The sequence below is a fragment of the Styela clava genome, chromosome 1, assembly GCF_964204865.1.
Source record: "Styela clava chromosome 1, kaStyClav1.hap1.2, whole genome shotgun sequence".
Classification (NCBI taxonomy): domain Eukaryota; kingdom Metazoa; phylum Chordata; class Ascidiacea; order Stolidobranchia; family Styelidae; genus Styela; species Styela clava.
In genome coordinates this window covers 646,103-659,818 of record NC_135250.1, presented here as the reverse complement: position 1 = coordinate 659,818, position 13,716 = coordinate 646,103, and the positions used below count along the sequence as shown (strand labels likewise).

Genomic DNA, 13,716 nt, shown 5'->3' with positions numbered 1-13,716 from the left:
GTTTTCGTCGGCGTGAGGAGTTATTAAGGTCATAAACACCTTTATGTCTGTGTTTATTCCATTTGATTTACAAATTTATGTTGAAAAAACAACTACTTTAACCAGCGCATAATCATGACGACTGTTTCAGAAGGAAATTAGAATTTCTGATTTTGAAAATCCTGAATGCGCCCCTGATTCTGATTATTGGCAAGCTGTATGCTTTGCATTATTCTTGCAATTATTATCAAAGACCATAATAATGATTAATCACAATTAGTGGGAATTCACAAAAAACATCACGCATGAAGCGATGATTCATACTAACCTGCGTACAATCAAAACTCATTTGCTTACAATTCATTTTGCATGAGTTTCAAAAGTTTTCTATTGTTTCAGGTATTTGCTAATTTTATTACTATTGCAGTTTACAAATTGTACATTATTCGAAAACTGATAAAGTCACAAAAAATTTTTAATTTAGTAATACAATAAAAGATAAAATAAAAACGATCAAAATATAACGAAGTGCTAAATAACAGCCATTATTAAGTCTGATTTCAAAGATTTCCTTACGAACTATCAATGTCACATTCGAATCCGCCTCCCTAAATCACGAATGGCAATCAAATAATCAATAAAAGTATATTAAAACAAGAGTCTGATTAGTCTCAATGAAACTGGCAGGCTTCAAACTGATGAATGGGATAGTGGGATTAAGCATGTAGTATGGATATATGGTTAAATCTCTCCACTTTAGCATTGATTAAACTGAAAGATGAGAGGGTGACTGACTCTCAGTACACTACAACAGGAGTAGCCAACCTATTGTGGACTGAGGTTGGTTGATCGATGATAGGGCCATGCACAAAAATAAATGACTTAGTGCAGTTTTACTATATAATGTCAAAATCCTAATAAATAATTTACTGTTACAAACATTCGAACCGTTATAATTTCATTTGAAATATTCAATATAGTAGATTCTTGATTTTAGAAATAATTTCATCAGAAAAATTATTCATTTTGAGCAATTGGAGTCAACCAGTGAAAAAATAAATCAATCAATAGCATTTATTTAATCAAACTTTCCTGCATTTCCAAATTCATACTTATTGAAATACATGGTATCCAAAAAATTGCGCCCGATTTTATGATAATAACAATTGTAAGTTCAAATAAATTTTATTGCATGATAAATGAGAACTACAAGCACAATAAGAACTATAAATAAACAAAAACAACATACTTTTCAATTGATATCACTATAAAACCGAGCAAGATTTTTTGGACACTTTGTATATTGAGTTCTATATGTTCTTTGTCGAATATGACACAATTTAATTTTCATTCCCTTCCATTTTATATTCAAAAATATTATTTGGAAAATACTAAAAATAGCATATTATTCGGTTTTGACCATTTTAGACCTGAATCTGAATATTCATTTTGTTTTCATGCAAAACATTCGGAAAATAATTGCAACGCTGTGCAAACGTGGGCTATAATTATTTTACATAATCAATAATAGATAGCATTCATTATATGACACGAAGCTATATTTAAAATGATTGAAAACAAATGTATACAGCACATTAGTGTGTAATTTTATAATACATGCAAATTGGTCAAGTCAATATAATGATAGGCTTGGTATTTCAGTGTTTTTCATTTTTGGATATAATGGATTATTGTATAATGTTCAATGCATCTGAAATGAACACCCGGACAAGTTGGGACAACCATCCACATATCCTACCAGAACTGGACAAGAGATCGCAGTTTGCAGCAGCGATGGTGAATTATAAACCAGCAAATATATTCTGTACATTTTAAACCTTGTCCAAGGTTTTGTTTGCTCTCCTGATTTCATAATCAGTTTTTATTTATTTGTCTTTATCAATCATTTTATTGCCTGCTATGCTGATTATGGGGTCAAAATAATCTTATACTTTTATGGGAAACCATACCACAGCCTTTTCCTTAAGTTAAAACATTAAACCGTCTTACTCAATCCCATATAATGCTATAAATTGTATTAAAATTGTAAACAGACATTAATGGGACACCTTCATACCACAGCCTTTTCCGTAAGTTAATACAACACAACACTGAACCACCTTATTGAGCATGAGCATAGCTGGCATTTCAATACTAAACAAATAAACCACCTAATTTTATTACTAGCTGGCAACTGCTTGCTATTTCCTCATATACTCCCTTGTCTGTTGCTTTATTATCAAATTGGCCTCTGCTTGTCTCACAGGAAATTATCTCAGCATGAATAGCTTTTTATAGGACAATCAATGATATCAATACTGGTGAAGAGAAGATATGCAGGCCTCATTCAAGAATGAAATTGAATTTATGAGCTGCAGAAGTGTTTGTAGTTACAATATGGTTGTGAATGTTTTACTTACACAAACTTTCATAAATTCATGTTGTTGTCGTTGACACGAATCATTTTTTTCTAGATCTATTAAACCCCGATTAATTTTTAATTTTCAGTATTTGAAAATGGGAGAATGGTCACCAGAAGGCTATCACTTTTATTTCACACGAATTAGGCTCATAGTTGTTTCGGTAATAATTTATTGTTGTTAGGAAAAAAAATCTTTTTGTTTCTAACTAATAGACCAATTAATTTTAGATCTCCATTACTTATTAAAGATGATTGAAGCTACTTATACACAATAAACGAACATACATTTTTTAAAATTAGTTAAGCCTGTATCAAGTAAGAATTCGGGAGTGCTATAATTGTGTAGGGTGGTAAGAACAAGATGTGGTTTTGCCAAAATTTCCAATATCCATAATGACATACTTCATCACGAAACCATCCTCATCAATCATTAAGGTTGCTGAAACACCATAAATGAACTGAAACCATGGCAACTCCTAATAAACAGATGCACAACACAGAACATCTATTCCGACAGCTTCAGCAATGACTACCGGTAATCTTATTATTATTAAAGTTGCAAAAGAAATGCACTAAACCATGATGATTCAGTCTGTCTTACAGTCATCCCACTCGCTACCGTTACGTTTATTGCTTCCTCTTACATGAATAGCACTGGTGGACAAACAGTTACACAAAGTTTGTTTTCAATCAAACAAGGCTCTATATAAGAATTCAAAGCTGTCATTTTTTTAAAGAACTGGACTCTTTATAACACCTGTTTAGCATTGCAACCTAATAAGAATGATTCAAAACTGAACATATTGACTAATGTGAATTTTACTTCATATTTGCTTGTAGTATTACCAAAAAGAAATTTAAATTAAAAATGCTATATACCGGTAATAAAAAAACGACCAAATCTTCTTGTTCAGTATTGCCTGCCTAAACAGGTTTTCATTTTTTTTTTCAACTTTGACATTTTTCGAATCAAATAAACAGATTCGGAATTATTTATATATATTTACTTTGGATCTTGAATATAATTTCTTTAGTTTCATCCCAAAAATTATTAATTTGGGAAATTGGAGTCTCACTGTATGATTGAAAAAGGCAACTAAATTTTATTTTTTATAATTATTATAAGAAATACAAAGCACTTTAGACAACTTCAGAAAATATGTCACTCCAATGTGATGAAAAAAAACACTTTAAACTATACCGATCTAAATTTCAATCACTGTTTATCTCAACTTTCCTGCATTCCAATTTGCAACTATTCATTGATAAGCAATTGAACATATAACTCAAACAAACTAAATTGACCGTCCTAATATAGTAATAAAACGAACATTTCTTTTCTTTCTGTTGCCCACTAATGATTTGCTATCATCAGGCATTTTTGATAATGCCAAAACACTTTGTTATTACCCCACCACTGGCACTGATGCAGTGGTGTATCTGGGTAAAAAATGGCGCCCATGCCAAAGTTTAAGTTGATCATTGACTATCAATTTTTAACGACTGTTGTTGAATTGAAATACCTAAAAGAGTTTAACATATTCCCAATCTTGTTTCACCTTTTATATATTCCCATAAAACATTTCACCATTAAAACTTTTACCCATTTTGCGTCCCAATCCAAACAGCGCCCATAACACGAGCCATACAGCAGATACACCACTGCACTGATAATCACATAACTATTCCAAATATAGTAAACTGGAAATCAGTGCTTCAGCATAACAAGATAAGTGCCTTTTGCTGCAATACCGAAGAAGTGCAATTCTGAATAAAAAAAATTAATTCCCAATTATCTATATTCCTAAGAACTCCCACAAAATTATGTGATTTCAAATTTTCACTTCCAAACTAAAGCACTGTATTTTATGGATCTACTTTCTAATGGGTGATACAGAACATCAAACAAGAAGAGCGCCTGCACATCTATGAATAATTTAACACATTTATAAAAAGATAACATCGCTGTCTGAAAGGTTTTTTTCATCCCTTGTTTACATGAAAAGCAATGTTTAACTGGAGTGGATCTAATTTCTGAATAAAAATGATTTATTTTTGATATTACAAATTCTGAATTTTAGGAATAACTTGATAAACAAAATAGATCATCTAGCATTCGATGTTTAGGCTAGGCTAACCTTTTCCTGCCCACAAAAATTTATAATATTGTTGCGAGGCTGTTAGCTGTTTTTCTAGTCCAAAAAGACCTAAATATCTTAAATAATAGAAACTTAAAACTTCAAGAAAAAATATAAAATATTACTATTGGAAAACATTTGCTTGATAGGACAAAGATAAATTATTTGAATCTATCATACAGAAAAACTAGAGTAATTTAAACAACCTTGATTGAAAAGCAGTTGTTTTAAAATAAATCACCACCAGCCATTGTTCTACATAATTTCAGTAAATCCTAGCATTTCAGTTGCTTTCAACATTGCTCACAGATGAGTCTCCTTTACTTCTGAGTTAGTGCCCGTAACTTTGCTCAGAGATGAGTCTCCTTTACTTCTGAGTTAGTGCCCGTAACTTTGCTCAGAGATGAGTCTCCTTTACTTCTAAGTGAGTGCCCGTAACTTTACTCAGAGATGAGTCTCCTTTACTTCTGAGTGAGTGCCCGTAACTTTGCTCAGAGATGAGTCTCCTTTACTTCTGAGTGAGTGCCCGTAACTTTACTCAGAGATGAGTCTCATTTACTTCTGAGTGAGTGCCCGTAACTTTGCTCAGAGATGAGTCTCCTTTACTTCTGAGTGAGTGCCCGTAACTTTGCTCAGAGATGAGTCTCCTTTACTTCTGTGTGAGTGCCCGTAACTTTGCTCAGAGATGAGTCTCATTTACTTCTGAGTGAGTGCCCGTAACTTTGCTCAGAGATGAGTCTCCTTTACTTCTGAGTGAGTGCCCGTAACTTTGCTCAGAGATGAGTCTCATTTACTTCTGAGTGAGTGCCCGTAACTTTGCTCAGAGATGAGTCTCCTTTACTTCTGAGTGAGTGCCCGTAACTTTGCTCAGAGATGAGTCTCCTTTACTTCTGTGTGAGTGCCCGTAACTTTGCTCAGAGATGAGTCTCATTTACTTCTGAGTGAGTGCCCGTAACTTTGCTCAGAGATGAGTCTCCTTTACTTCTGAGTGAGTGCCCGTAACTTTGCTCAGAGATGAGTCTCCTTTACTTCTAAGTGAGTGCCCGTAACTTTGCTCAGAGATGAGTCTCCTTTACTTCTGAGTTAGTGCCCGTAACTTTGCTCAGAGATGAGTCTCCTTTACTTCTAAGTGAGTGCCCGTAACTTTGCTCAGAGATGAGTCTCCTTCACTTCTAAGTGAGTGCCCGTAACTTTGCTCAGAGATGAGTCTCCTTCACTTCTGAATGAGTGCCCGTAACTTTGCGCAGAGATGAGTTTCCTTTACTTCTGAATGAGTGCATTTAATTTTGCTCAGAGATGAGTCTCCTTCACTTCTGAATGAGTGCCCGTAACTTTGCTCAGAGATAAGTCTCCTCTACTTCTGATTGAGTGCATGTAACTTTACTCAGAGATGAGTCTCCTTCACTTCTGAATGAGTGCATGTAACTTTGCTCAGAGATGAGTCTCCTTTACTTCTAAGTGAGTGCCCGTAACTTTGCTCAGAGATGAGTCTCCTTTACTTCTAAGTGAGTGCCCGTAACTTTGCTCAGAGATGAGTCTCCTTTACTTCTGAGTGAGTGCCCATAGTTTTGCTCAGAGATGAGTCTCCTTTACTTCTAAGTGAGTGCCCGTAACTTTGCTCAGAGATGAGTCTCCTTTACTTCTGAGTGAGTGCCCGTAACTTTGCTCAGAGATGAGTCTCCTTTGCCTCTGAGTGAGTGCCCATAAATTTGCTCAGAGATGGCTTTCCCTTACTTCTAACTGGTTGTAAATTCTCTTGAAAAATTTTATTACAAAAAATTCTTATGACCTCACAACGTCACGAGCTACAATACCTATAAATGATCCACTAAAAATCAATCCTAACATCGTCATATTCGAGCAATAAATACACTAAACAAACATTGTGCGCGTCTTACAGGTTCTGAACAAATATTGAGGGAATGACATTTTTTCTTTGTCACTAACAACAAATACTTGATGCTACTGGGAAATGGTTTCAGGGCTTCAAATTTCCAATTAAAATGTCATTATAAAATATAGCAGTGGTTCCCAAACCACGTCCTGTCGGCCAATTGCGGTCTGTGTAACAATTGTTTTTCCATGAATAGATAGCCAATTGTTACACTGTTATAACAGTTTAAGAACATGTATATTCGTAACAAATTAGTTCTTTATCTTTACAATTCGCCTCACTGGACACTCCCCACAGATTTCCATAGGTAAAGAAGCTTTCAGTGGGAAATTAATATGGAACCTTTCTTCAGTTCTTCCACAAATAGTAGGTCCTTGTATGAATGCTTGCTTGTCAGAAGCCTAGTTCAGAGTGAATGTATGAAAGCTTCATAAAAACACCCAAAACTTTTCACATTGAGTGTCAGCTTTATCTTGTGGTAAATTCCAGCTTTTAAGTCAATTCAACTTCAAACAATTCTCTATTTTATCCTTTAGTTCCCTTTGTTTATTTAAAATTAGTGAAAGGCCTATACTGTAAGCCGATGAAACCAAAGTATAAATACCACAGTTTATATTGCAAACGTAAGCCTATTGTCCACAAAACAAACTAAAACCTCTGGTTGTCCAATTCTTTTCAAGAAAATTTGCTCAAAGTAAGATCACGCCCAAGATTGATTTTTGAAAAAAGTTACGAGCAATTGATGAAGTGTCAAGAGCCACTGAGATGATAAACAATTATAGTGGTGAACAACCAGCGAGTAAGGGTGGAATAAGATTGGATTTACATATTTATCCCAGGGGGGAGGGAAAGGCGATAATGCTTCATAATTATGGCTTAATAATTTTGGCGAACCACGGCCTCCCCTCCGGTTAACACTCCATGTCGAATATGGGATTAGTTAGCCAGTTATTTGTTTTCGGAAGCATGGACTTGGTGCTGGAGGAATTCGTAACCAACTAGCATAGACCGCCCTACGGCGGCGAGGAGTTCAGAATCCTCTCGCATACAATTATCCCAGCATGGGATTCGAACCAGGGAACCAGTTCAAGTCAATACAACCAAGAAAAAACACCTATGAGGTGATGTAGGTAGGAGGTGGATGATGTAAAAAAAACTGGTGCTAAACAATATTGGGGATCCGACTTGATTAAATATTAAATTCAAAACCACTGCCGTTTACCTCATCCACACAAGAAAAATCACTGGTGCATGACCAGTCAGAATAAACTTAATTAACCAAATCAATGGTGCTTAACTGGTCAGAATATACTTAATAAACCAAATCAATGATGCGTAACTAGTCAGAATAACTTGATAAACTGAATCAATGGTGCGTAACTGGTCAGAATAAACTCATCAATCCAAAATTCCTAATGAAGCTTGACAATAAAATTAAAATCTATTAGTGAATCTAATACAATTGTGCCCATTCATTAAGAAAAACCAATGATGCATGGCAGGCCGGAATAATCTCATTAAATCAGAAAAGCCTACACATGAGAAACATATGTAGTTCGAATAATTAAATTATGATTCTGGCTATCTACCAAGGAAAATCAATGAACTACTTCCATGAATAAGAACTGAATAAAGTTAGTCAATAAAATTGAAATCTTATATTGAATATATTACGATTCCAGTCAACTATATTTTCAATAACTAATATGATCACCAATAAAAATTGAAAACTTTATTAGGAATATTGAAAATCCGCTCTCCAAACAGTACATGAACCACTCTTTTTATATCAATGTTACAATAATATTTGCTCATACCAGTATCAACAAAACCCTTTTAGCTGTATAAACAGAAAGCAATGAAAAGATTTCTATCAATAAATCTATAATACCTGTTCAATACTGTTTTTTCACAACCCAAGATTGTTCTGTGGGTATAGCACACAGCCATAATTTTAAATAGTTTTCTTAGCTCGTGGCATTCGAGTAGGCGCACAGAGATGAGTCTCCTTCACTTTGGAGTGAATGCGATTGACCTTGTTATGAGCTCATTCTCTTGCCCGACCAATATTTTTTCAATTACAGGAAACAAAGTTCATACAAAGCCCTTTTAGTCATATAAGAAAGAAGTTTGATGGAATTTTAGTTCAACTCTACAAAAATTATCAAGTTTATCCAATTTACAGGCTAATTTTTGATATGTGACACAAATGTGAGGTGTTGACATAGAAAACCAGAATCATATTTCAATTTTTATTGACGAGTTACATAATACTGTGGTTCTCATTTACTGGCTTTTCTGGTTCAATGAGTCTATGCCACACTATCACTTTTGCGAGACAAACTTCTTTTTTTCACCATAATATTCTGTCCCTAAGTTGCAAACAATTAACGAAGAACTACTAAGAGTTGCATATATATGAATTCATTTATGCTGAGCACCAGTTGACATGAGAATTGAATAATTCAATACACTACAACGTCGTGGAAATTTGGATGAGGATGTATGTAGACCTGACATGAACAAACTATGGCTCGTAACCAGGGTTATTCAATCTGGCCCGCCTGATGTTGCCACAACCAAACTAAAACCAAATTTTAATGTTTTAGTTAAAAAATAGCTCAAGGAATTTGTTGAGATTGTGATCAAATTTAATTTTGGCACAAGGCTTATTGTTTTCCACTTTTGCTTTTGTAACACTGTAAATATTGTTTATAAAATGTAACTCTTCACGCCACACACACATGGCTCGCCAGTCTAACGGCCGCTGGTCCAAAAACCTTGCTCACCCCTGATGTAGATGATGTCAAGTAAACCTTCCATTATTCCCAACTGAATAGTTGCAAGCAATCATTGAGGACTAAGCGCATGTAGATTTATTTATATGTAGAAGCCAGTTAACACGAAACTTGAACAATTCAAAGTTAAAACTGTTATCGCTTTAGACCTTTTCAAGAAACCTGAACAATTCAAAGTTAAAACTGTTATCACCTCATACCTTTTCAAGATTTTGCAAGAATTCCGCTTTACCATCAATACTTTTAGCCGAAGATCCCTGAGAACCATTAAAAGGATTGGTTGAGTGAGGGCTGCTATGTCCACTGTCACTTTCTTTGGATGCCTGAAAATAGGATTGGATTTTCAATTTAATACTGTAATACTTGGGGAGAGTTGGTAAGATGGCTTAATCATATGGCAGAGCATGGCCTTTCGTCTGGTCCCTAATCCATTTTTGATTGCACAGACTTAAAGGCGGAGGAAGCCGTTTCGCAAACTATGATTCCCAACTGTTTTTTTTACAATCTATCTCAAGGGAGAGAAAAGTCGATGAGACGGCGTAACCGGCGATGCACAGCCTCTCGTCCGAATAACTGTATCTATAGGATTAGTCAGCCAGTTAATTGTATCAGTGACTGGTGCGCATAATTATTCCCCACGTGTGAACCCACGCAGGGTGATCAGAGATGCAAAAGAAAACAATATTTTTACTACTTAGCACGTTGCATCAAACGGCCGCCAAACAAAGGAAGAGAATGAGTGATATCAATAATCAGACACCCACATATCTGCACATTCTTATGTGAATATTTCCATTTTTCTGAAAATGAGTAGCTCCTTACATTTCAGTTGTTGCTTATTTCTGTATTTGGAGCCTTGCTTGGAGTGAACGTGTGATTAATGATCCATAAAAATGACTATGAGTTGGTTGTTAACGGGCTTTCCCTTTACCTCAGTACTTGGAGTTGAATAAAAAATCTTGTCTCAAAAGTCACATGATTTGGCATAGATAGAAATATTTTACAATATAATCACCTTCAGTGCATTTACATCATCCCTGTTCTCACTCCCTTCATTACTTGGGAGCAAAATCCCGCTATCGCTTCGGTTTCCTAGTTTCACTTTGGACAATTTCTTCTCTGTGTCTTTCAATGCATTCTCCATGATATTCTCTGGGAATTTTCAATAAAATACGGCGTTTCAAAATTAACGAATCTTTTTATGTTATTTTTTCTGGTTGATAGACTATATATAAGGCGAAAACGATTTTTCTCTCTCTTCTAAACTGCCTATTTCTTCCCCAAACTTCGAAATATTAGAAACACGAGACTTCAAAACAATAAGCGACAGGCGACGTATCGCGAATATCAAACGAATGGCACAGGAAAAGATTAATTTTTGTTTACAAATTCTCAGCGCTAGCGGTCAGACATGAGGGTTTGAGCATTTCACATTCGGGTATATTTTTTTTCTTTTATGATATAAGATAAGATTTAACATCAGAATGAATCTCTCAAATTGAATGCGCTAATTCAAACAACATTTTGAATAGAACTGTCGAATAGTCATCTCATAAACTTACGAAAATAATAAGTCGTAAATGATAGGTTTTCGTATGTTTGCTCTCCTTTCTCTGTTATCAAGTTTTATTTGGTTTTATCTATTATTTTATCGCCCGTCATGCTGATTATAATGAATCGAAATAAACCTATACCTAATAAAAACAGATATATTCATTTCATTGACGCAGATCTAATGGATTGAATAAACAGTCGTAACACTTATTGATTTTAGAAAAACCGCCGACGTGACGAAAACACCGTACGCGTTCACAAGAAATTAGACACCTGAAATACGTCAAACAATCGCCTCAAAACAAATACTGGTACAAATTTTTGCCCACATTATTTTTAGAATTGGACTGAAATTTATTCATTAATTAAGAATAATAATAAAAACTCTGAAAATCATACGAATAAAACAACAATAAAATGATTCTTCAAATTTATCTCTTTTTCTACCAGTTTCATGTATTTATACGTGTTTTAAACCCTACTCGAGGTTTTGCCTGTTTTCCTGATTTCCCATTATTCTGTGTGTTTGTTTTATGTGTTCATTATTTGTTATGTGTATGTTTTTTTGGGGAAATCAAAATAAAGATTATTATTATTATTATTTCTGGAATCTATTCATTTGTTTGTAGTGGTGTCGCTGCTGAACAACAGCACCGGAATTGTTGCTTATGACCTTCCACGAATTTTGTTTGGAATTTGTCGCGATGTTTTTCGTGCAAATTCTGACTGTAAGTTGGCGATGTTTGGCGAGTAGAATGAATTTTATTAAAATTAGAATTAGATTGGACGATTACCGTATTGCATACCGGTATCTCTACCGGCTATAGGCAATTTTTGGTACCGGTATTCTACAGCGCAATTTTACAGTGTTTAGTTTCATAGACTACGGTACCTAGTTGACGAAAGCCTTTACTGGCTACCGGTAGCAGGTTCTAAGGACCAAAATACAAAAATAAAAGCATGTGTGGATAGCCTAAAACTAAATAATCTTGGCTAGATTGTCTATCATTGCTGCATTGGCTGGGCATTCCTGCATTCACATCTTTCTTTACCTACAAAACTGGCTCGATTGCAAGTTCTGGAGATATAGAAATGACGCTCTTACACCCAAATATCTTCAAATTGAACTGCAATAAAAATTAGTGTCTCAAACTATACTTTTTCGGATATTTAGAAGGGGTCTGGTATAGTTTAGTACCACATGCACTTCTAGTTGGCCTGGCTCAACAATTTTTGCTTATGTCGATCCTAACCTGACTACGGTACGTCACCGAAAAATTACGTCATTTGGACGTCACGGTGGCGTAATAAGACCCACCAAAGTATGCGGATGGTCGTCCAATACGCGCATACGATCACTCGAAATCGAGCAAGCTATTTCTCTCGTTTTTTCGTCACAACGATCACCGTAGGAGAGAGATCGTCGGCGTTAGCGAGTTCATTATCGGCGGCGCAGATGCCTTTTTGGGCGATTGTAATTATACTTTGGCAAGCCATATGACGTGATGGTGACGTCATAGTGACGTAATTTTTGGATGGCATAGTCTGGTGGGGGTTAGGAATAACATTTGCAATATTCGTTATGCTACACCCACTGGAAGTACTTGTGGTACTTAACTATACTAGACCCATTTAGAAGTATACGGTACCGGTGGCGGTACTGGTGTGAGTGAATTTATTTGGTTGCTCATTTCAGAATTCGGATTTCTTCAAAGACCTTTTTCATTTGGTTTAAGGTAACGTGGTTAGACTACAATATGCCTTTGTTTGCTGGGCATTTACCTGTACAGGAAAAAGATTTTGATGACGCTCCACAAATAGCTAACCAATTGGATCCTGAAACAAAAGAGACTTTGCAATATTTAAAGAGAGGGGATCTCGGGATCCCAAACCATGCTCTAAGATGTGCGGCTTATCAGTATGCTGGTCAATGTGTTGATGTAAACAGAGAATACATGTTGTGCAAACAGGAAGAGGGAGACCCAAGAAAATGCTTGAAGTATGGAGACAGAGTCAGTGAGTGTGCTGCAAATTTTTTCCGTAATGTTTCAGAGGCTTGTACGGATCAATTTGTGAAAATGGCGCAATGCGTTGAGAAAACAAATTCTCGTAAATTGATTTATTGCCGCGCTGAACAACTCGCTCTCGACACTTGCATGTTCGAAAAACTAGGATATGATAAGCTTCCGGACGCAGGAGTCTACTCGGATATAGAAGTGAAAACAGATCGTCCCAAGCCGAAAAATCCTTACAACTTCCGACCCATTATTGACAGCAGGAGACTTCCGGCAGAAGATTACTTTGAGCGCCCAATCGGACAAACGAGAGACGGCGACGAAAAGAAATAAATATTGATATTGAACTTCACAAAACTAAATAACTTTTTAATTATTTATTATCTTGAGTTCCATAGACTTGAAAAACTTGGTGTTTTTGATTATTTGCAACTGAGCAAAAAGGATCCCCTTATTGTTATATACATGCACAACTGGCATGAAATCAAATTTGTGTCAGTTTTGTTAAAGATTCAAAAGTTTATACGCACACATCTTTCTTGGGATATTTGTAAGCATTTGGAATGTTTGCAACCCTGTATTGTTTGTAAAGTGGGAAAATTATCTTGTTGGCCTTTTCACTAAGTGTGCATATATTTAACATAAGTCTGGCAGCAACCTACTTCTCTTTAAACCTAACCATCTTTATCCTATTTCAATTGAGTTATTCAAAAAATAAAGTGTCGTGCTGTCCTGCACTATATTTGAATTATGTTGTCAGCAAAATGCCACCATTTTCATGTTTCATTGATATCCCGCCATTTTATGCTCCTTTGGTTTTTGATGAAAAACTGGGCCAGATTAAACTAGATAAGACCGATCTTTCCAAATGATATATTGTGTTTTTTTGCTGAAGGATTTTTAAAAAGGACATTGA

The 13,716-nt window shown here is 35.3% G+C and overlaps 2 protein-coding genes across 4 annotated transcripts in view; one reads left to right on the top strand and one right to left on the bottom strand.

Moving 5' to 3' along the window:
• The window catches only part of LOC120345419 (calcium/calmodulin-dependent protein kinase kinase 1-like), a 310,354-nt gene extending 299,444 nt beyond the window's left edge, over positions 1 to 10,910 (bottom strand). For 2 of the 3 annotated variants that reach the window (XR_013477745.1, XM_039414865.2), the window contains exons 1-2: positions 10,247 to 10,910; positions 9,432 to 9,554 (exon numbers count right to left, since the gene is read on the bottom strand). Coding sequence is in view for 2 of the 3 variants with exons in the window: in XM_039414865.2 (XP_039270799.2) it covers positions 9,432 to 9,554; positions 10,247 to 10,375 (252 nt within the window). In the remaining variant the exon portion in view is untranslated. Of the gene's footprint in view, positions 1 to 307; positions 448 to 9,431; positions 9,555 to 10,246 lie in introns of those variants that run through there. The other variant, XM_078115782.1, reaches the window with a different exon arrangement.
• A 1,535-nt stretch (positions 10,911 to 12,445) lies between these two features.
• On the top strand, positions 12,446 to 13,695 carry LOC120345397 (NADH dehydrogenase [ubiquinone] 1 alpha subcomplex subunit 8-like). Its single transcript, XM_039414831.2, has one exon. The coding sequence runs from the start codon at positions 12,543 to 12,545 to the stop codon at positions 13,131 to 13,133; it is 591 nt and encodes a 196-aa protein (XP_039270765.2). The 5' UTR covers positions 12,446 to 12,542; the 3' UTR covers positions 13,134 to 13,695.
• Positions 13,696 to 13,716: the final 21 nt, after the last annotated feature.

Excerpts from the sequence above, each read along its gene's own strand:
- LOC120345397 (XM_039414831.2), top strand. The coding sequence starts at position 12,543 with ATGCCTTTGTTTGCTGGGCATTTACCTGTACAGGAAAAAGATTTTGAT.